The sequence below is a fragment of the Temnothorax curvispinosus genome, unplaced genomic scaffold, assembly GCF_003070985.1.
Source record: "Temnothorax curvispinosus isolate PA1 unplaced genomic scaffold, ASM307098v1 QBEX01013131.1, whole genome shotgun sequence".
NCBI classification, from domain to species: Eukaryota; Metazoa; Arthropoda; class Insecta; order Hymenoptera; family Formicidae; genus Temnothorax; species Temnothorax curvispinosus.
In genome coordinates this window covers 1,817-24,819 of record NW_020222911.1, presented here as the reverse complement: position 1 = coordinate 24,819, position 23,003 = coordinate 1,817, and the positions used below count along the sequence as shown (strand labels likewise).

At 34.5% G+C, this 23,003-nt stretch overlaps 1 protein-coding gene across 1 annotated transcript; it reads left to right on the top strand.

Moving 5' to 3' along the window:
• The first annotated feature begins 4,141 nt into the window (after positions 1–4,141).
• Positions 4,142–19,562, top strand: LOC112463246. Its single transcript, XM_025029515.1, has 4 exons — positions 4,142–4,177; positions 11,075–11,355; positions 18,980–19,239; positions 19,505–19,562. The coding sequence occupies exons 1-4, from the start codon at positions 4,144–4,146 to the stop codon at positions 19,560–19,562; spliced, it is 633 nt and encodes a 210-aa protein (XP_024885283.1). The 5' UTR covers positions 4,142–4,143.
• The last annotated feature ends 3,441 nt before the right edge of the window (positions 19,563–23,003 follow it).

The window sequence follows — 23,003 nt, the reverse complement described above, 5'->3', positions numbered from 1 at the left end:
CGGGGCGAAGCCCGGGTAACCAGCTAGTCATCTATATTATCATATTTATAAGTACCTGACATCTGTATGTCTGTCTGTATGTCTGTCTGACTCCGAACTATTTATTCGTCCCGGTTGAGAAATTTTTCCAATTTCTAGGGAAATATTGACCGAATCTCAAAGAATTTTATATGAAGTAGGGGTAGAATTTTACGAGGAGTGCTATAAAGTGTATAATTTTTTGTTACTGATTTTTTAGAAGCCGGTACCGAAATTTTTATAATTTTTGGGAAAATAATTGACCGAATCTTAAAGAATTATATATGAAACAGGGGTAGAAAGAACTAAAGAATATAATAGAATTTAATTTTTGAGGATAAGTTTAATTTTTTATTAATGGATAATTTTTTATTAATGGATTGATTTTCTTGAAACTGGTACCAAAATTTTTCTAATTTGTTGTTGATTTTGATGAAACTGGTACCAAAAGATTTATGGGGATGGCTACTATGAGGTTAAAAATTGGGGGTTTTATGGGGTTCTATTGGTGCTCCTAATTCATGGGTGAGTTTGGGGAGAGGAGAGTAGATTTTGAGCCCATGCGAAGCACGGACGAAAAATCTAGTTTGCAATAAATTTTAGTCTATTTATTCTACTTATCTACTTATTTGGAAAGTACTGTTATACAGCAAATTATTCAAAATGAGAAATTGTTTTGAAAAAAAGTAATTTCTAGAATTTTGTAGCATACGAGAAATCAGCGAAAAAATTGTTCTATTACATAAAAATTTCGAGAAAATAAAAGTTAGTATATCAAAGATTATGATTTTAGAGAGCAAATAGAAATATAATAATTAGCAGTTTAAAATTATATTTTTCAAATAATGTTGGAGATACGAAGTGGCTCCACTCGAACTAACGAGTCGCGATATTACCAACGCCTATCTATTCTATTTTTGATACTTATAGATCCAGTTTAGTTATTTTTCTGGCGTCGCACGGTTGACCACGTGTAATCATTGTAATCATATAGTAATCCGAATAAACTCGCGTTATATAAAACAAACTCTGATTCATTATCCGCCAACAAATAAGATACCCTAGATTTTGCTATTATATTTTTAAAAAAATTCTAAATTTTTTAAATCTAAAGTATAATATAACAAAATTATAATTTCTGAGATATACGAGATTTTTTTGTAAAAATTGTATTTTATCACAAATCTATAAAAAAATTTGATCTATTTTTGTTGTAAAAGCTTATACAATCGTTTTTTCTTTTGAAAAAGATATAAATATATTATGTATGTAAAGCTGGTATCTTATTTTGCAAAAACTCACAAATCATTATTGAGAGTTCTGGCTTCCTTTTCAATAGTGCTAGAATTCATGATAAGTTGCACAAATAGTTTCGCCAGCTTCACATACATAATATATTTATGTTTTTTTCAGAAGAAAAAAGAAGAATGTATAAGCTTTTACTATGAAAATAGATCAAATTTACATAGGTGGTTGGCAGATTTTTTATAGTTCTGTGTGTTATAAAACAGATCTACTGTAGTTTTGATTTTACTTAAGCATTTCATGCCACATTCTGATAACAAGCATTATTTTTTAAATTAAGTAATTTTTATACTCCAAAAAGATGGGACACTGGTCAATTTATGACAATTCTGTTTGTTGTAAAATTGTTGTGACCTTATGTAGATATTTTATGTAGTGTTCTGACAAGAAAACTAGTTTCTATATTTTTTAAACAATTGTTATTATTCAAAAAAGATATAGGTGAGATACTGGCCGATTTTCGTCAATATTTGTGTTGTGAAATAATTCTGACCTTATTTAGGTATTTTATGCAGAGTATGTTCTGACGAGAAACATTATTTTCTTAAAGAATTTTTTTATTTTCAAGAGTTCTGTGTGTTCTACTAATAGAGTTTCCGTGTGATTTTGAATGTATTTAACTATTTTATAAAATTAATTCTGGATATAAATATTTTTTATTTTGTAAATAATATTATTCGATAAAAGCATTGTTACAAACATGGAAGTAAGACACTGGTTGATATTGGATAGTTTTGTGTATTACATAATTCTGCTGTAGTTTTTAGTAGATAGAGCTATCTCAAGTCTGTCAGTAATTTATCTCATTCTTATTAGGAGACATTTAATTATTTATCAATTTTATTGCTTCCTCTTAGAGGAAGCTTTTTTTTTTTATAAACATTGTATATGGACCTTTGTGATTGCATATAAAGCTAGATCTAATCAACCAAATTTTGAAGAATTATATATGAAATAAGGATAGAAAAAACCAAAAAAAAATTTTTTTTTAGTTTTTGATGCCAATGTGTTCAGAATGTTCTAAAACGGAATATCGGAATATCGTAATTTTAAAAAAATGTCCGTGCGTTTGTACGTGCGTGTGCGTGCGTGCATGCATATGTGTGTGTGCGCCAAATTTACCGAATTTCAATAACTCAAGAACTGATTAACCAAATCTTAAAGAATTTATATGAAATAGGGATAGAAAAAACTGAAGAATATAATAGAATTAATAAAAATTGCTAATAATAAAGGGGTCACCGATTTCTATCTAAAAAAATCTATATGATTACTCTAATTTTTACAAATTTTGAGATATTGAACTTAAATTTTTTGTATGGATAGAGTATCATTAAAGGTAGGTTGGTGTCGAATTTGGCAATGATCGGTGAAGGGGTTACCGATTTTTGCCTAAAAAGTGTACAAGTTATACATGTAATCTTACATATAAAGTATCATTAAAGGAAGGTTGTTTTGAATTTGGCGAGAACCAGTGAAGGGATTACCGATTTCTGCTTAAAAAATGTATAAGATATACATGTAATTTTATATAGAGTATTATTAAAGAAAGGTTGTTTTGAATTTTGCGAGGATTGGTGAAAGCGTTACCGATTTCTGCTTAAAAAATGTGTAAGTTATTTGATGGATAGAATATCATTTAAGGAAAATATTGAATTTGGTGAAGATCGGTGGAGTTATCAATTTCTGCTTAAAAAGTTACATGTATAAGTTATACATGTAATTTTATATAGAATATCATTAAAAGAAGGTTGGTATTGAATTTGACGATAATCGGTAAAAAGGTTCTTTATAAAATTTTGAATTTTTTGAGAAATGTTTGTGGTTGCTCTAACTTCCGCCAATTTTGAGATGTTGGACTATTTATAATTCTATTATATTCTTCAGTCTTTTCTACCTCTATTTTATACAATATAATTCTTTAAGATTTGGTTGATTAGATCTAGCTGTATACGCGAACAAGGTTCATAAGCAAAGTACATATATGGACCATGTAGCCTGAACTCCCAAAGTCAACATAAATTTGACATTACGTCAATTGTAAAACCCCACTTGTGCTATTAATTGTAAGTTGATCCTTTTTTAATTCATAAAAAGGTTAAATTTAAAGTTAAAAAAAGTGTGCAAATTAGAAACTTGTACATTGCTTCCTCATCATTACAGATCTCTACTATTGCTCCTATTTTATTTTGCTCGTAAACTTTTCTCTATGAGGAAGCCAAACTAATAAATACTAATAATTATGCATCAAATAAAATACAAGCTTCCTCATAGAGGAGCTTTATGAGTAAAATAAAATAGGAGCAATGGTAGTGATCTGTGATGATGAGGAAGCAATGTGCAAGTTTCTAATTTGCACATTTTTTTGTCGCTTCTTTTTTATGAATAATATGAATAGGAGTTTGATCAGAAATTAATAAATATTTGTTTAGAATTTTATAAAAATAATTATTATTATTTGTCTGACGCACACATATGAAAACTAGAAGCATGAGAATTATGCCCAATGATGTAAGCACGTAAGTTTATAGTGACTACTTCAGTGTCAACTATTACACTCTCGTGTTGATCGCATAGAGAAGTGTATGTACACGTATTTGCAATATCGTGTATACTCTAGTCGCATAGATATCGCAGAACCGTATAATGTTGTGAGTGACATGTTGTGATTTGTGGCTTAAATTTCATACTTATTAATTGTTGATAGTTGACACTTATATACAGTGTGCGTTGTAATTGTTGTCAATGTTGTGATTAATGATGATATTTTTGGATATGTCAACAATTGTAATTTCTGGATATATTGATGTAGGTATAGTAATGGGATTAAGAGACGTTGAATTACTTGGAACAGGTACGAATACGATAAAATTTCGAATTATTTAATATTATTATTATGAATAAAGTTGTTGAAAGTGTTGAAAATCGTGAAAATTAATATTTGAAAATTTTTTATTTAGTGTTATAGAAAGCACAGATATTAATATATTTTTAATAACATATACGTATTCCTCATATATGCATACGCCTCGCATATTTTTAATAACACACCTGCTATATTTATTTAAAAATTTACAAATGTAATTTTATATACAACTGTTATATTAATCGTTTAGTAGGTATATTTATTTTATCTCGTTTCTCCAAGAACGTTTACCAAAAGCAACCGTTTATTTATTTATAAAACAAGTAATAGATTGATAGCTAGTACTTGAAACTTATATTACACACGCTTATATAAACAGAAATGAAAATTCTTTTAGGTATTGAAAAATACTCGAAAAAAATATTTTGATGAGTTGAAATGGTAACAATTTTATGCTGCCATATAACGTTAGTACCATATAATTTTTTTTTAAACTGAAAATGTTATTTATAAAAAGAAAGACAGATTTTATATATAAGTTTTCTAAGCTTAAATAAAATTTCATTTTTATACATAACTAGCTTGATATCCATGCTTCGCTATGGTATGTGAAGATTCTATAATTTCCCCGAATCTAGATTTACTCCTTTAGGGCAAAATCATGAATTATGTTTTTAAGCATTTATACGGGTAATTTTTGTAAGCAAAAACCAAGTCGATATCGGGCCTAAGAGATATTGAGGAATCCGTGAAAACACATTTTACCCCTTTTGCTAAAAAAATTAAGAAAAAAAAAGATAATAAGACTCGATGTTGACTAGTATTAACGATGTTCGAGTCGTACAATCGTAGACAAAAGTGATTGAAATTAAAAACTCCGGAATATCTTTGTTCAAAACTCATCGAAAGGCTTGAAAATGTATCAGATGGTAGCCAGGGCCAAAAATGATCATCTGGAAAAGTATTTTTGATTGCTGAGCCATTTTTTTGGCTGAATTTGCGAATATTCTATTTTTCTTTGGCTAACTTTTGGAAGTGAAAATGCTCTGCATATGTAACTTTAGAAAAAAAAAAAAAATACGTTGGCAAGCCTCGCGTAAAATAACCTAACCATTTACTGATTATCAAAGCAGAATTTGACAGTTCAGGTTATGTAGTTGTTGGTTGTGTTATTTATTTTATCACCTTTTACGATGCCGTTCAATCAAAATGTGTATATCTAATAATGATTTTAAGGGAATATTTTAGTTTATCCTCGGATGAGATAATGTTTTTAAAAAACCTTAAAGGTTAACTCGATACTCACAGAATGTGAAGAAATGATAGAGAATATGAAGCGAGAGACTGAGATAGAGAGATCAGTTGTTTGCGACGTTGCCGCTCTTACGCCAATGCTTGATTGATACTTCTTGAGAATAGCCGAATTTCGTGATGCTTTAATTAATTTCTCGAAAACAAACGTCCTAAAAGTTCTGAAATTTTAATAAGTTTTTCTTTGATTAATATACTATACCCTTAAAAAAAATTGATCAAGGTCTACAACATGGTTATTAGTGTATTTAACTGGTTTATTCAAAAGAATGTAGTTTCCCATAAGAACACGTGTTAAATTAAAATCGCGATATTGAGCGTCCTAATTAATTTCAAATTTTTATGGAAGCTGTAGGAAGTCTTAAAAGAACATGCTCATCGATGTTAATCAATTTCTGATATTTTTTTAATTCTCAGGGATCGGACTCGATCATCCTTAAGAACTAGTGCTAAGAACTTTGTTTAATGCTTGGCTACATTCTAACATCAAGAGATACGGTAGTGTCTCGCGCCAAGTACACGTGCAGCGCGAGACACTATCGTACATTTATGCGAACGCACGAGTTTTTAGTATGTCCTAAATACATGATTTTTTTATACGGTTGCATTTTCTGACGTAAGAGTTTGCTGGCGCCCAGCAGATGCATTGAGAGCGTAAAGGGGAGTTTACACACGCAATGATTAGTGGCGCCAATCGACTAACGCCAGTAAAAATACAAGTGTAAACTTGATACAAACTGGCGCTAGTAATGTGGCGTTTACTGGCGATTATTGGCCAAAGCATATAACCTCAAAATTTGAGGTTATATGCTTGCTGTCATTTACTGTGTGTTTAATAAATGTTAAATATTTTTCATATTACACGCCAATCACTGTGTAAACACTTGTGAGTTTGTCAGTCGGTTGCTGGCGCCAATGAATGCCAGTCAGTTGGCGTCACTAATTATTGCGTGTGTAGTGTGTAGCGACTGAGAGAGTGAGGGAGCGAGAAAGTGATAGAATGAGTGAGACAATGAGAGTGAATTGAGAGAGTGAGCAAGCGAGAGAGTGTACGGTGTATATTTGTATATTATTTATTACGCAGACGTATGAGTTTTTAATATATGTATGTACGTGTGCGCTTAGCGCTTAACGCACAACGCACTCAGTAGTTATAACCTAGAAATGAATAGTGACAGTCGTGACAGATGTCCAATAGTGATAGTGATCAATAACATACATTGACCGCAGGAAGCTGACGCCGAGGCGATCTTTAAGAAGGAAGGTATATCCAAAGTTGCACACGTACGTACATATATATGCTGTCTTGTAAAAGTTAAAGAGAACGAGAAAGTGATCTGTAGCGCAATTCGTATTATAGGCAAATTATGCTAAAATATTAGTTGAATCAAGTCTATTATTATGATAGACGTTGATTTTATACCTTGATGTCTGGAAATATTAATTATTCACGAAATTAGCAATAATAAAATAAATTTTGGTAAATATGTAGTATAACAGCACCCTCTCCGATTTCTTTGAAATTTTCAAATTTTGTGTAGTAAAAAAGATTCTTTGTTTGTTTCTGTAAACTAAACTATCTTTATTGCTTATTCCTGCAGGGTTTGCAAGGCGTTTTTTCTTAGGAACGTTACCCAAACCTCCACAATGCTACCCTTCTCCTCTCACTTTAACCCTTTGGACCAAAGGTTTAACGTCTCTTCCGAAAGACGGAGCCCAGTTTCCAGGGGGCAGCGTTTTTCTTGAGAAAATTCTTGAGAAAATTCTCAGTGGCCTATCGGGATTCGAACCCGGCTATTGCAACTTGCTCCAAATTACAAATCTGGCGCTCTACTCACTAGACCAGCCGTCTCCTCTTGTTTGTTTCTATAATTAATATTTAAAATATTATGATGTTAGTAAGTAAAGGCCGGTTTTTACACGCAATGATTAGTGGCGCCAACTGACTGGAATTCATTGGCGCCAGAACCGACTAGCAAACTCACAAGTATTTACACAGTGATTGGCGTATAATATGGAAAATACTTAACATTTATTAAACACACAGTAAATGATAGCAAGCATATAATCTCAAATTTTGAGGTTATATGGTTTGGCCAATAACCGCCAGTAAACGCCACATTACTAGCGCCAGTTTGTATCAAGTGTTTACAAGTTTTTACTGGCGTTAGTCGACTGGCATGGATTGGCGTCACTAATCATTGCGTGTGAAAACCGGCCTTAAGGAAATGATAATTGAAACGATAATTTAGGGATATGTATTTCGCGTCTTACTTTAATTAGATCGTACTGTAAGAGAAATACGCGACGTCTTAAAAAATTCAAAGCCGAACTACTTCTGACTCGAATTTAGCCACACGCGTTGCCCCTAGCGACGTGTTCCTTTTTATTAATCGCACGCTCGCGATAGTTGGATAAGTCGATTAAAGGCGCGCGAACGCATATCTCGGGATCTTGCTTTCTACAGTACTATGCTATTTACAACTTCAACATAGTATCTGATTGATATATTATATTTAACTAGCATGCCCCGCGGCTTCGCTCGCGACCTCATATGCATGGCTTTCATACGCGTAGCTTTTGTTATTTTGCTATTTAGTCTCTACTCAAAAAGAATAAATACCGGGTCAAAAAATAACATCATAGGAAGATTCGGTCAATTATTTCCCGAAAGCGACTTTCGAAATAAATACCGGGTCAAAAAATAACATCACAGGAAGATTCGGTCAATTATTTCCCGAAAAATTGAAAAAAAGATCGGTAACGAAAAACTGTACACTCTATAACACTTCCCGGAAAATTCTACTCCTATTTTATATACTTTTGGTAAAAATTTGGTCAAATGGTTTTCGAGATCATAGCAAACAAAAAAAAGGCTACAAACTCTGTCTCTTTATTACAATATAGTAAAGATAGTATAGAAAAATTTCATAACCGATTTCCGAAAAGATATTGATTCCCAAAAAGATCGGTAACGAAAAACTATACAGTTTACAGCACTCCCCGGGAAATTTTACCCCTGTTTTATATACAATTCTTTAAAATTCGGTCATTTCTCTAAAAATTAGAAAAGTTAAAAAAAACCGGTTTCCAGAAAATCGGTAACAAAAAACTACACTCTATAACACTCCCCGGAAAATTCTACCCTTATTTCATATACTTTTAGTAAAAATTTGGCCCATTGGTTTTCGAGATCATAGGGAACAAAAAAAAAGCTACAAACTCTGTTGCTTTATAATAATAGTATAGATATAGGTAGAACAAATTAATAATAGTTCTTGCTTGCAGTTAAAGGTATGTGATTGGTAATGCGAATAGGTGGCCTAAATATTCGAAAAAATGTTTTGGGATAAAAATTTAAAGGATCGCAATTAAAACAGACAACAGTTTGTGGTTTCAGTTAAAAAAAAGCAGAGAATACTCTGTATTTATGCTTTCTACTATTTTCTGCTTTAACAAAGATTATAATTTTTAAATATATAATTGAATGAAGTTGTAAATAACATACGATCTAATAATAAGAAGCGAAATATATATCCATAAATTATTATTTCTTTACTTACCGACATTGTGATATTTTAAATATTAATTATAAACAAACGGAATAAGTGATAATTTTCTTTTTGAGGATCTTTTTTACAAAATACACAAAATTTGAAAATTATTAATTTTCAAATAAGTAGTAATTTATTTTTGACAAACTATAATTATTTTAATAATATTTAAAAAATTTATTTCTACTAATTACCAATTTGAAAAAAAAGTTAATTTATTTTTACCTAAATACTATACTTATTTTGACGTAACTAGAAATTTTTTTTTTACGAATTACTAATTTTTTAAATAATGCGTAATTCACTTTTATCTAAATATTATTAATTTTTGCGTAATTAGTAATTTTTTGTTACATTACTAATTTGCTAATTCAATAAAAATTGAATTTGTTGTTATTGCTAATTTTGTGAGTAATTAAAAAATAAAAAATGAAAATTTTTTGTCGATTCCTGCTTTATACTACAAAACGCGTGATATCAGTACAAAATTACTTTTTTCAAAAAAGGTAAAAAAGGCGCCAAAATCCAACCTAATGGTAGTAGCTTTACTTTTCCTTAACAAAATTATTATATCACAATATTACCTAATTTAACCTAAGTTATATGTATTTCAAAGAAAGATGTGAAATCTTTAAATTGCGCCAATTGCAAAGAGAATATATATATTGTTTTGAAAAATAATTGTTGTGCAACTACTTTTAAAAAATAAAACCCAAGTGGTACATATCTTTGTGTTCCCATTCAAGGGTCTTCCTATTCCAACCCAAGTGGTAATAGATTCTTAATTCTCCTTAACAAAATTATAATATTACAAAGAACTATTTTAATCACAAATAATTAAACAGGTAACAGTATAAAATAAAAATGTTTAATCAAAATAAAATAAATTTTTCTTGTAAAAAACTTGGTTGCTTGTAAAAACTTGTAAAAAAAGTAGTTACACAATTATTTTTCAAAACAATATATATATTCTCTTTGAAATTGGCGCAGTTTAAAGATTTTTCATATCTTTCTTTGAAATACATGTCACTTGGGTTGAATTAGGTTTGGTTTACATGAAGCTTCCATTTCATTTCTTCTACCTCTACGATGTAGTTGTGTTCGGTACCGATTCGCTTATAATTATTGCCGGGACCCACTTTTTACTTTCTAGGCGATGATCACATACCATACATTTTTGTCCGATTTGAAAAACGCTTCTCTTTCCTCCGTGATTTTTTTTGTCTTGTTCGCGCTTAACTTCTTCCAATGGACTTGGTCTTAGCAGTGAGAAACGGTTTTGTATATCTTGGCCTAGTAGGAGTTTAGCCTGCGTCACTCCCGTTTTAGGCGACTTTTGGTGATCGTTTGGTATGGTTTGGTACATATACCAAAGTTGCTATCGGTAGTTGCTATTAGTTCTGGTGCAGTTTGCTACCCTTTGGTTCCTTATACCAGAGTCACGCAAAAAATCGCCATTTATGCGGCGTGGTATGATAGTCTATCAAGAATAAGTTTACTGCATAGTCGAGGGTATGCCCGCTTTTCACGATGCGCTTTATGTGTGATTTGAAGGTGACAAAACGTTCGGCTGCACCGTTGGTGGCCGACAAGTGCGGTGGTGTAAAATTGTCTCGCGCCAATTGTTATGCAAAAATTTTTGAATTTTTTGCTCGTAAAAGCAGTGCCGTTGTCGGTCACCAGGTGGATTGGATAGCCGAAAGTTGAGAACAAGAATTTTATTTTGGTGATCGCTGTCTCGGATGACAGATTATTTACTATGGAGACTTCGGGCTATTTTCGTTCGTCTTCGTTCTTGGTTAACGCTCGACTCCCCGTGTCTCGCGCGATCGGTTAGGTCGTGCCGCTCGCTTCGGAATCGACCTTTTGTCCACAAACAATAATAACACCGAATACCGAAGATGTAACGGTCGTATATTGGATGGACTATTTTGATCCCTACACTACTTTATTTTCTAAAATACAAAAAATTGATATTTTGATTGTTTCAAATAAATCCTTTCTTTGAACTTTGTTGCAGCATCAACGCAAGTAGTACTGACGGTGCAGCAGAAACCAGTGACGTCGAGCAACGCGGCAGCAGTAGCAGCGATAGCAACAGTGACCACAGCAACAACAACCTCTGGTCTGCAAGTCGGGGTAGTCGGCGCTACGAGTCAGCAGCATCAACGTCCGGTCAGTCTGTCGGCGGCCGGAAACATGTCTCCCTCGCAACCAACGACCTCTCTTCATCGAGCGTCCACCGCACCGGCGGGCGGTGCTCCGTGTAACACTCGAATTACGGGCCCGCAACCAGTTGACGTAAATATAAAGTGTAAAATGTATTAATTGTTCTTTGTTTTTCTGCGCTTCTGCTTCTTATGCAGCAAGATCAGGAATGAAACCAAAGCGTAGGCGATTAGGAGCGTGTACAAATATTTTAATTCACATAAGAACCGCATGATTTAGAAATTAATATTTAATAAATATTAGTTATTTTTATATTAAACGTGATAGAATTGAAAATAATAACATAGTAACAAATACATATACAAAATTACAAGTTTCTAGATTTTTTTGTTTATGAGAAAAAAATCACAAAAATTGTTTTTTTCATTTTTGAGTGAATCCCTTAAACTTTAAATGTAGAATATATCTATATTCCATATTTTTTGGAAATTTATTTTTCAAAATGACTGTGCTATTTACTATTATTTCTAAGAATTCTATAATTTTTTAATAACAAAATTAAAACTTATTTAAAGATAAATTAAACTATGTATAAAAGTTCTAAAATTCTCAAAAGCAATAGTGTGCGGATAGTGGACATATTTAAAAAAATATATAATTTATATTTTTCCCTTCTTATATATTTTTGCAACACGGAAAATACTTGCATGTGAAACTACTCGACTTGAATGTCAAAAAGATCCAACTAAAAAATAATTTTTAATCATTGCAATTTGCAGTGCGTGTAACTTATTTTTTTTCGAAAATACCGCTTATTTGAAGAAGTGGCGTTGGAAAAAATTTTCTAGTTACTATCGTTGGCTGATAATATTTTTTACAGGATTTTTTGAGCTGGTCTTTTTTACGAAGAGCAGACTGAGATAATCTCTACAACTAATTATCTGAAAAAATTCTTTTTTGAAAATTATGGATAAGAATGTTTTAAAGTAATTAGAATTTAACTCGTTATAAAAGAAAGTGATTTTATCAAAAAAGCAGCCAACTGTTTGCTGTATATACTTCTAAAGAAAGGCTAATCTACAATGTGCTCTTTGCTTTCTGTTTTCTGCTCTTTGCTTGTTGCTTCTCTGCCTTCTTACGCACTATTTTACCGACAATCGACAGAATTTGTCACTAGGTGCGTTTGGGGAGGGGGGGGGTTTGAAAGTTTCCTCCGGGTGAGGGAGATTACGGTGCCTTATACCCGATTGGGTAAACTGACACAAAATTAAGCCCAAAATAAACAACTCAAAACTTGATACACAACATACCTTATATAACTTTGCCGATCTTTTTTAAAAATTTAAAAACTATATATATTATATTCCAATCTTTTCTCTTAATAAGATAATTGTGTGTATTTATCTTCGCAACATATCCCTCCGTTCTGAGTTCTTCATCTATATTCACCCTCAAATCATATCTACTACATCGTTACAAAATGTGATCCAAATTCTCACGCTCGTAGCCACATTTGCACCTTTCTTCATCCACATAGCCTTTTCTCTTTAAGGAAACTCCGAGGTTGTAATGGTTGGCTTTCAATCTATTGATAAGAGTCACGAAATATCTCTCAGCGTTAATTTTACAGAACCAAGGTCTCAGTGCCTGTTTGTCGTAGAAATTCTCAAAATAGAAGATACCCTTATATTCGGAATCTCTGATTGGTGATTCCTGAGTAGAGTCCCATGTCTCTTTCCTGGCATATGCCATCAGGTCCCCGACGGGCACCTCGATTCCAGAGTCACCCTTCTCACGCGCAGCCTCCTTAGCAAGACTATCGGTTATTTCATTCCCAGCGATACCAACGTGAGCCGGGATCCAGACGAGTACGACTTTTCTATCGTAGTTTCTCTTCAAACTATACAGATGAAGTCTAGCCTCCGTAATGTAGCGATTCTTATGTACATTTAAATGATTGTTGCGTATAGCCTCAAGAGCCGACTTACAGTCAGACAAAATCATAATATGTCTGTTTCTGTGGTCCCTCTGAAGGACCATCAATTCCAAAGAGGACTTAATGGCGAGCGCCTCAGCGGTGAAGGATGAGCACACTTTAGGAAGCCTTTTATATGCGATTTCTTGGTCACTAATAACGATACTACCGCCAGTAGCGCAATTTGACTCATTATATGACCCTCTGTAAAAATAATCTCCGACGAAGGTCTTACGTCATATTTAAAAATTACATCACGGATGAGTACCTCGTCAGAGTACTTGTTATTAGTCTTTCTAAATTCTTCAATTGAGTTGTCAACCACAGCCTTGTATGTGTGTGCATTGAAAGACCCTTGAAAAATTTCGAATTTTCTAGGTTGACCTATTCCTACTCTGAATGGGATGTATTTCTTCCAAACAAGAGACAGTAGGGACAATTTTTACGTTGGCTGACGATAAAGGGCAAAGTTTCCTCTTTCGTAGAGTCGTTGCAGCTTGTGACACAAGCCAATGTCGTTGTATGCAATAGTCTTGCCGACGAAATTCCTAGCAAGCATCTCGGCCCGATCTCTAATCAGTCTCACTTTGGCTTCCGCAACGATAACATTAGGGTGCTGTTTTTGTGTCCCAAAGCCGTGCGAATACCCATATATTGAGTTCTTTCCAGCTTGAGCTGATAAGCACTTTCCCTGGGATAATATACAAAATTGCCGTACGCAGTTATAGATCTCACCAGACTCTTGTACACGATAAGAGCCGTGTTAACCTTTATGCCCTTCGAAACCTTACATAAATATTTCAAAACGGAATTTGCTCTATTAACCTTTCCTCTCACTTCTTGAACCTGGCGATAAAACTTGAGGCCGTTATCCAGCCAGATTCCAAGGAATTTTCCCTCCCTGATGTTGAATACTACACAATTCTGAACCTGCATACTCAGAGTTCTGTCCAAGCCGCCGCATTTTGAGAATTCCACAAGAACCGTCTTTTTCGGTTCAACATCCAGACCGATCTTACTCAATTTTTCGGCGATCTGATTAACTGCACGTTGAAGGAGAAGCCGATTACGCCGCCGATTAGGGCCGGATACATAAAGTTCAATGTCATCAGCAAACTCTATGGCTTTCACACCCTCTGGTAAATCAGAACACAGACCTTCAGTGAATAGAGAATAATTGCTGGACTCAGAACGGCACCCTGCGGGAGCCTTTTGAAGACGACGATCAACAAATTCTCGTGAATTGTACCGTTCTCAGGTAAAGCCATTTATTGATAAATTTACGTATACCTGTAGGGCAATTGAGTGCCTTCAATTTGTCCACCATGATGCGGTACGCCACGTTATCGTACGCTGACGAAACGTCCAAAAAAGCCGCCAAAGTATATTCACCTACGCACATAGATGCCCGGATGTCTGAAGTACGTTTGACCAAACGGGAGCAACGTGGCTTTAATATCTTCATCCACCAAGACGCGAAACTGTGACCAGATCGTTTTTTTTTTTTTTTTTGGGTTTATAACTTTTCTGTAGATCTGCTCCTGATAATCAAATGAAAAAGAAATAGGGTAGTGATCGCTGCCCCAAGTTTTCTCCAGCTGCTGACAGTCAATTCTATTTATGACACCTTCGGTTCCAAATAATAGATCCAGGTTGGAATCCCGCTGACCACGAAAGCCCACTCTGGACTTCGTGTCGACATTGACACAAAAAAATTTGGTAATTATGCAGTATAGGGGAAGCACCTCCGATGACCTTGACCTTGACATATGTTGTCAAGGTCACCTTCCTGAGTGACCTTCAGAAGGTTTTAGCCGTCGCTCGCTATTCGTTAAAAAGTTATTAACAAAAAAAGTTTGGAAAATATAGCAGTTATTTTGAGTATTAGAAGGCATAAATAACTAATATATACGTGTGTGTGTGCCCTGCTTTAAAGAAAATCACAACTTCTATAACTTTATATGCTTTACCAAACACAACATTTAAACCAGTAAATTGTTGATAAATTGAAGTCTTTTTGTTAAAGCAGAGAATACTTTATTTTGCGAAAAAGTCGCTGCTTTACCAAAACACAACATTTAAAGCAGTAAATCGTTGATCACTAACCTACATAGGTTAGTTGACGCGCTTTAAAAGTATTTAAGTGTTTAAAGCTCGTCAACTAACTTATATATGCACTTATATATACTATATTTTCCAAACTTTTTTTGTTAATAACTTTTTAACGAATAGCGAGCGATGGCTAAAACCTTCTGAAGGTCACTCGGGGTCATGACCTTGACAACATATATCAAGGTCATTAAAATCGGCGAGGTCGCCAAACTTATTTTTGTTAATAACTTTTTAATAAAAAACGAGCGACGGCTAAAACCTTCTGAAGGTCACTCAGGAGGGTGACCTTGACAACATATGTCAAGGTCAAGGTCATCGGAGGTGCTTCCCCTATACTGCATAATTACCAAAAATTTTTTATTGTTCATAGTATTGAACAATATCTCACCATTACCATTGGTAAAATCACAATTTTAAACAGTATTATGGGCGTTCAGGTCACCCAGGATAATGGTGTCCTCGCTGTTTCCAGCCAAATCGCACAAAGACCGGAGATCCCGCGGGACGATAGATTCCTGTAAATGTCTGTATACCACTATAATGTTCAAGTTGCGGTTAAAATTTTTTGTTCTGATACCCACTGTATCATAACCAAAAGGAAGGATGTTAGTGTTACGCATCATTTCAAACTCAATGTGAGACCGAATCGACACCGTAACTCCGCCGCTTCTTAGCAGATTTTGGCTGTGCAGAGTTTTGTATCCTGAAAAGTAGACTCGGTTATTGCCAGAACATTTGGTTTCTGTGAGGACAATGATATCATAGTCCAATATATGCTTGGAGAGCTCGTTTTGCTTTTATAGCCACGACAATTCCAGAATAAAAGCTTGAAATTTAATACAAAGAGAGGTGTGTGAGACCTCATTACTTCTTATCTCGGGAAAGCCCCTTAAAGAATCGTTAAACCTATCATCCATATTACGTCTCTCCATTCCCTTCTCTTCGCGGACTCTTGATACGCTTCTCCTATAATCTTTAGTATCACTAGATGTATCGAAAGAGACTTACCCTTTGTCCGACCGTAGTCATTCGTACCGTCAATAGCGTTTAATAAAATATCCCGGGCCTCCGAGATTCTTTGTAACAATTGCAAAATTCTAGCGATCGCCTCCCTGACGAGAATCCAGTCGTTAGATCGCGCAGAATTAGTGCGAGCGGAGCTCGGCTCTTCACCCGCCTCGTCCGCAATAGCCCCGTCACTCATAGCCCGTGACCAAGCGGCCCCGTTTCGGGCAGCGGACACGAGAATACCTCTTTTTTCCTTCAAGATTTCGCCAGCACGCAAATCAGACTGTTTATAATAATCGCGACTGGATCTACATATCTGACTCGCCCCTTAAGACCAACACCGTTGGTAAAAATTTTTAAATCACAGGTACTCTCGTCCTTTAGGGTAATAATGATATTATCCGTCCCCAATAAGACCGATTTCTTATCCATATTATCCCACTTACGTCGGTACATATGTTCAAGCTTGATAATGTTAGATCTATCCTGACGTACCGACCATAGCTCAGGACGCGACGAGAGCCACGCCGATATAACGCCTTTACAAATGACCGAGCATTGTTCTAATAAAGCTTTCACGTTTTTTGGATCCGGAAGCTTTTCAATTTTATTCAAGGCATTTGTAGCGTCAATATACGTCTTAAAAACTGGCTCAGCCGAAAAATGGTTTGTCATAACGACCGATATTGGACAAGTTTGGTGGTTCCGAGAGAACCATCCATATTTTAATTAACGTCTTATCTTTTTTGGTAGAGGTCTGATCGGGAGGGAGCTTCAAAGCGATTTTTGCTTTACCTCGGAAATCCTCGTCGAACCTAACAAATTGCTGGGTTTCTAGCGGGGTCGCATGTTGAAAATTTTTTCAACTCAGTACCACATACAACATAAATTTACCTGTCAGGGAGCGTATCGGGCGGACTGTTATTCACGCCGGCATCACGTGATCCACTTCGGCTCGCCGTTTTTTCATTATTACTACGTTGATTCGTCGCACAGGCAACGTCGTCAATATTATCCTTACTACTGCTCAGGGACGCTTGGTTTATCAAAAGTTCATGGCTCTGAGCATCTTTACTATTATCGGCATGTCCTACGTCCACTTCCATATCCTCGGGGTAGGATCACCTGCGTTGAAGACTACATTACGTCTTCTATTCACTTTTTCGTCCCTCTGTTTTTTAGAGGAGTGATGTCTTCGGTTTCTTGCTAGGTTCCAATCCGTCTCCGAAGTATTCTTTTCTTTCTTAAGGTCTTTGGTGATTGCTTCAAACTCTTGTTCAGAGATACTACGTCTCATTTTCTTATTTGACGTGTTATGTATCTTATCGTCAGAGGTGTGAGGGCTATCACACACGAACTGCGTGTTACTTCGTTCCGCCATATTCAAGGTTCTGATGGCGATAAATAATCGTTCCCCCTCCGAGAGGGGGGCAGGCAAAATTATTATTTATGAACACCCCCCCGGATCGACACACTACTATGCGCACGACCAAAAAGAACAATGCTCAAAACAAGATAAGCCAAGCGCACAAGACACACTTCCGTCTCGTATGGCGACTCACGCCGAACCTCGTGCGTTCGGGGAGACGCTATTACACGGAAAAAATTTCGGGGCAGTTGCTGACGCAATTGCGATTGTTGCAGCGCAAACCGCAGATGAGTTTCGCGTTCACGATTAGAAACAAATGCTTTCTTTTTTTGGGACAGCTACTCTCCCAAACTGCGACGACTGCGATCTGAAACCGTTGGTAATGCAGTTGGTAATTTGCATTACCAACGTTTTCAGATCGCAGTCGTCGCAAGTTTGGGAGAGCAGCTGTCCCAAAAAAAGAAAGCATTTGTTTCTAATCGTGAACGCGAAACTCATCTGCGGTTTGCGCTGCAACAATCGCAAAATTTTTTCCGTGTAGGGTTATAAACGCAAACGCAGAACGCTTACCAACACTGTTTATAGAGCCAATAGCGTGATAGCGATAGTGAGCTCTATGAACTGCACTAGCGTAACGTTAATTGAGGTTATATGGCGATGTTCCTTGGCTCCATTCAACTTCATGTGACAAAAATACAAGAAACAAAGAACAAAAGACAAAACACAAAACAAGAACCAAAGAGCATATTGTAGATCAGGCTTTTAAGGCTACGTAACATTATTATACGTATTAGAGATAGACCCTATAATCAGAGACTGGCCATCAGGCGATTTCTTCAAAATCCTGCGAGAGAAAAGGATATAAGGAAGAAAGAGAAAGCGATATACATTCATATTGCTTTCTCTTTCTTTCATATATCTCTTTCTCTTTCTTTCTCTTGTTTTTGAAGAAAAATGACCAATCAAAAGTAGCCTCTTTATAGATAAATAAAGGTCTCTCATAGAGCACCGAATAATGAGGATGTTGCAAGTTGTAGCATTTTAGTAACTTCGAGTATCTAATCTAAGCGTGCAAAATTTTTCATTTCCTGCTGTGTTGTTGTGTAATAGTGTCATTTATTATAAACTTCTTTTTTTTATTGCGTACCAAATGGCGATTAGTAACAAAATTTTTAACGCTGAAAAGTTATATACAAAATTATCTTTTATCGAATTGTATTACCGAATGTGTAATTAAAAAGATGATAAGTAATTCTGGTTGAGTCTCAAAAACATTGCTCTTATTTTTTCAGCTCGAGAAGAAGCGTCAGCTAGAAACGCAGAGAGTTCATACATTTCAGCTTATGTTGGAAAAGGAACAAAGTTATGTAGACAAATTACGGAGCGAGTTGGCAAAAGCTGGTACCGGTAGTGGCAACACCAATGTCACGGCCGTGCAAGCAGAGCTGGCGGGTGCTGAGAGAAGAGTACGCACCTTGCAGGAACAGCTTGCAGCGATTAGCACAACGAACGAACAGGTCTGCATATTTATCCTTTTTCTATATATTTCTTTGTACACTACATTTTTTTAAATAATTGATCTGGTACATACATTATCAGAACCTTTTATTTATCACCTAACACATCTGAGAATTTAAGTATATGAAACCAAACTATAGTTCGAAATTGAGGAAGAAATTTAAACTTTTAAATTAAATAATTCTAATAAACTATTTATAGATAACATGTGCTTACTAAAAGATTATATATAATATATATCATATGTTATATCTAATAACAATAATTTATATTGTTAAAGGGGTATTCTATTTTGTTAGGTCGGATGTCTTTCAAGAATTTTTTTTCGAGAAAAGTATTGAAGCAATTAAGATGTAATTTTTTTATAACTGTTTATTGATTTTTGTGATATTTTTTGTTATTGCAATAGATTGTACGTAGATAGTTTTAAAGAAAAGAACCACAGAAAGTGCATTTTTACTTTGTGGTACTTGATAAATTGATCGCCAATTAAATTAAATGCGGATAGTAATCTATAATTAATGTAGATCAAGAAATTAATCTTGTTAGAAATAGAAATGTTTTTCTACTTCAGCAAGTAATTAATTTGCATTTTTGCACAGCTTTATATGATCTGGGTAATTATGCCTATTAACATCGCACTCGCCAATGACCTTGACCTTGACATATGTTGTCAAGGTCACCCTCCTCAGTGACCTTCAGAAGGTTTTAGCCGGCGGTCGTTATTCGTTAAAAAGTTATTAACAAAAAAGTTTGAAAAATATAGCAGCTCGTTTGAGTCGTGGAAGGCATAAATGACTAATATATATGTCGAAATAGTTCACGCATCACGCATACACTTTCCACGCGAAACGAGGTGCCACATGGGTTCGTGGCGTGGTTTACAAGCTCGTTTATATATATACATAATGAAACATTATATATTCTCTATTAATTTTTTGAATACACATATTTTGTCATCTAATAATATAGAAAATGGGTCTCCTTCAAATCTTTTCACATAGATGATCGACTAACTTATCTTGTTTAAGGGGGGAACCTCGTGTAAACAGCACTTTTTTAAAGATTTTATTACAAAAAAGTGGGAGTAATTGAATTCAAATAAAATACATTGTAATATTTAAGTTTAAATGTACAAGAAAAAATTTTTTTGTTGTAAAAAAAAAACAAAATAGCAACGCTACAGCTACTTGAAGTTGGCTCTTCGAGTTTGCGCCGGACAACGCTCAGGTCCTTGTAATTATCTGAAATCAACGAATTAAATTTTTTTCATTGAAATAAATTATTTTGTACTTCATGAACCTAAACTTAGCAAAAAAAACAAAAAAATGAAAAATTGGGGACATTTAAAAAAATATATATAATTTTTTGTTTCAAAAAAATTGTTAAAAACAATATTTATTATCATAATTTTAATATATTTTTAGGTTCATGAAGTACACGATACATATACAAATATCTATACAAAATTTCAAGTTAATCGGCCATTAACTTTTTGAGTTATATTGTCCGGCGCGAAAAAAAAGCGTTTTGAGAAAAACGCGTTTGAAGATAGTGACTTATATAGTGACTTATATTTACCTAAGCTTAATCTGCGATGCCAGGGCCGTAAAATAATCCTTTCTCTTCTAGAAAAACATCTAATTGTGCTGCATTTTCCTCTTTTCGAGCAGTCCTGGCCTCTTTTGTCGCTTTTTGTAATCGTTGATCTTGTCTCTTTACTCGATTCTTATCATAAGTATCAGGGTCTTAGGGACCTTTAGGATTTGATTTAGGCTTTGAAACTTTGGAAATATATTCTTCAGATGGTACATGAATTTTTCAAGCCATAAAAAAAAAATGCAACAAAAAAAAATTTTTACACGAGGCTCCCCCCTTAATACCACCTCTACTTAAACGAGCTCGTAAAGCACGCCACGAATTCGTGACAACTCGTCTTGCGTGAAAAGTGTAAACACAGAACATAAACACAGTCTTTTGAAGAAATACAATCTTCCGACATATTTAGTTTTGGTGTAGACGCTGAAAGGCCATCATGTTTTTACATGATTTTCTACATTTAATTTTGATGATGAATCGTTTCAAATGTTGAAACACGTATTATGTCGAACACTGCGAGAAGAAAAAGCGACGAGTTGTTTGTACGTTTGGAAAAAGTGCTTTAGCTGGCACTTGGTTTTCTCACGGACGTCTTTCCCACAGCAGTACCTCGATTTGGCATTGAGGAAAAACATTACATTCACTACTTGAAATTTAAAAAAAAAAATTACTTTTAACGAAAGAATTGATGCTTTCTTTCGTATTCTGTGTAGAATGTATCCGCTGTAAAATTAATACACACAATAAACACTAATTAATTACGAGCACTATCTAATTCATTATGTATATATATAAACGAGCTTGTAAAGTACGCCACGAACCCATGTGGCACCTCGTTTCGCGTGGAAAGTGTATGCGTGAACTATTTCGACATATATATATTAATCATTTATGCCTTCCAATACTCGTCCGTTTTGCGCAGGTCTCCGTCCATAGAACATCTATTAAGGTGGTTCATGCAGTACTTGCAAGTCAAATAGGCAACTATTTTTATTAGTGATAAATAAGTGTAATTTTTGTCCGTAAAAATCAGCATATAATTAGATTTATTATTTATGACATCTTTAATGTTATACGACCTCTACGTAATTAAAATATTGAGACAAAAGTCACATCTTTTACTAGAGTTGTGAGCCGTGTGAATATATGTACAACAGCAGCGCGGCAACGAATAAATGATGCATGTTAAAATTATTTGGACATTTTATAACATTTTGTATTTATTCAGTATTGCAGATCTTGATGCAATCTAATTTTAATTCTTTTCAGAAATGGACGAATATTTTTATTTTACCCTTTGCTTTAGTCAGCGTCCAGAACATGGTAAACGAATGTTTTGAGATATGCGCTATACTCATCAGCTGACACATGCGACGTTGCCAAGCTGCCGCTAATGCCGCTCGAGTCCAGCCGTCAGTTCCGTGTTGTCGATTTAGTCAATCAAAAATTACGATTTATTATTATATGGTTCGGTCAATGAACTCGGGCTTCGTCCAGTATCTTGCAAAATGTTTATTGCATCGTTTCGTTAGTTTTTAGTTTGTTCATCTATTTTTGAAGTATTGTAATTTTTGCAGCATAAGCGCTTTAGCCTCGTTTTTCGCAAGAGGAGCTACTCCTCCGCGTTAAATTGGCAAAGTTTACGGACATATACGGAACTAATCGGTTAAAAAATCCGAAATTTTACAGACACACTCTAGGAACGTTAATCTTTCATTTCATATCACATTTTCCGGGTTAACTACATTTGACTTAAATGCATGAACCACTTTAACGGGTCCGTTCCGAGTTGTGCATGAAACGCATAGACTGCATTACTGTTGCGCAGCGCTTCGAAATCGTTCCGTTTTGTCAATGCGCATGAAGCGCTTTAGTAATTCAGAACGGTTGCTCTGCGCACTAATGCAAATTGAAAAAGGATGTTCTAATAAATGGCTCCTGCCTCTTGTCAGAGGTCAATACGGTACCGACGTATGGTTTACAAACTAATTAAAAATTTATTTATAATTATCTTTTCCAATCGTTTGGAAATCATTTGGAGAAATTTGGAAAAAACTTTTTAGAATTTGGAAAACCATACAATAATTGAAAATTAATTAAAATCATTTAAGTGTATAGCAGACATATTGTCTAAAACATTTTTTCTCATTTAATCGCTCCAGAATCATTTGGCTAAAGTATTGAAATATATTTTATTAT

What these genes read in the sequence shown, in the direction of transcription:
- LOC112463246 (XM_025029515.1), top strand. Translation starts at nt 4,144, where the DNA reads ATGGGATTAAGAGACGTTGAATTACTTGGAACAG. An exon ending in CGTTGAATTACTTGGAACAG is followed by an intron (nt 4,178 to 11,074) that starts GTACGAATACGA and finishes ACTTTGTTGCAG; the next exon opens with CATCAACGCAAGTAGTACTG. An exon ending in CGGGCCCGCAACCAGTTGAC is followed by an intron (nt 11,356 to 18,979) that starts GTAAATATAAAG and finishes TTATTTTTTCAG; the next exon opens with CTCGAGAAGAAGCGTCAGCT.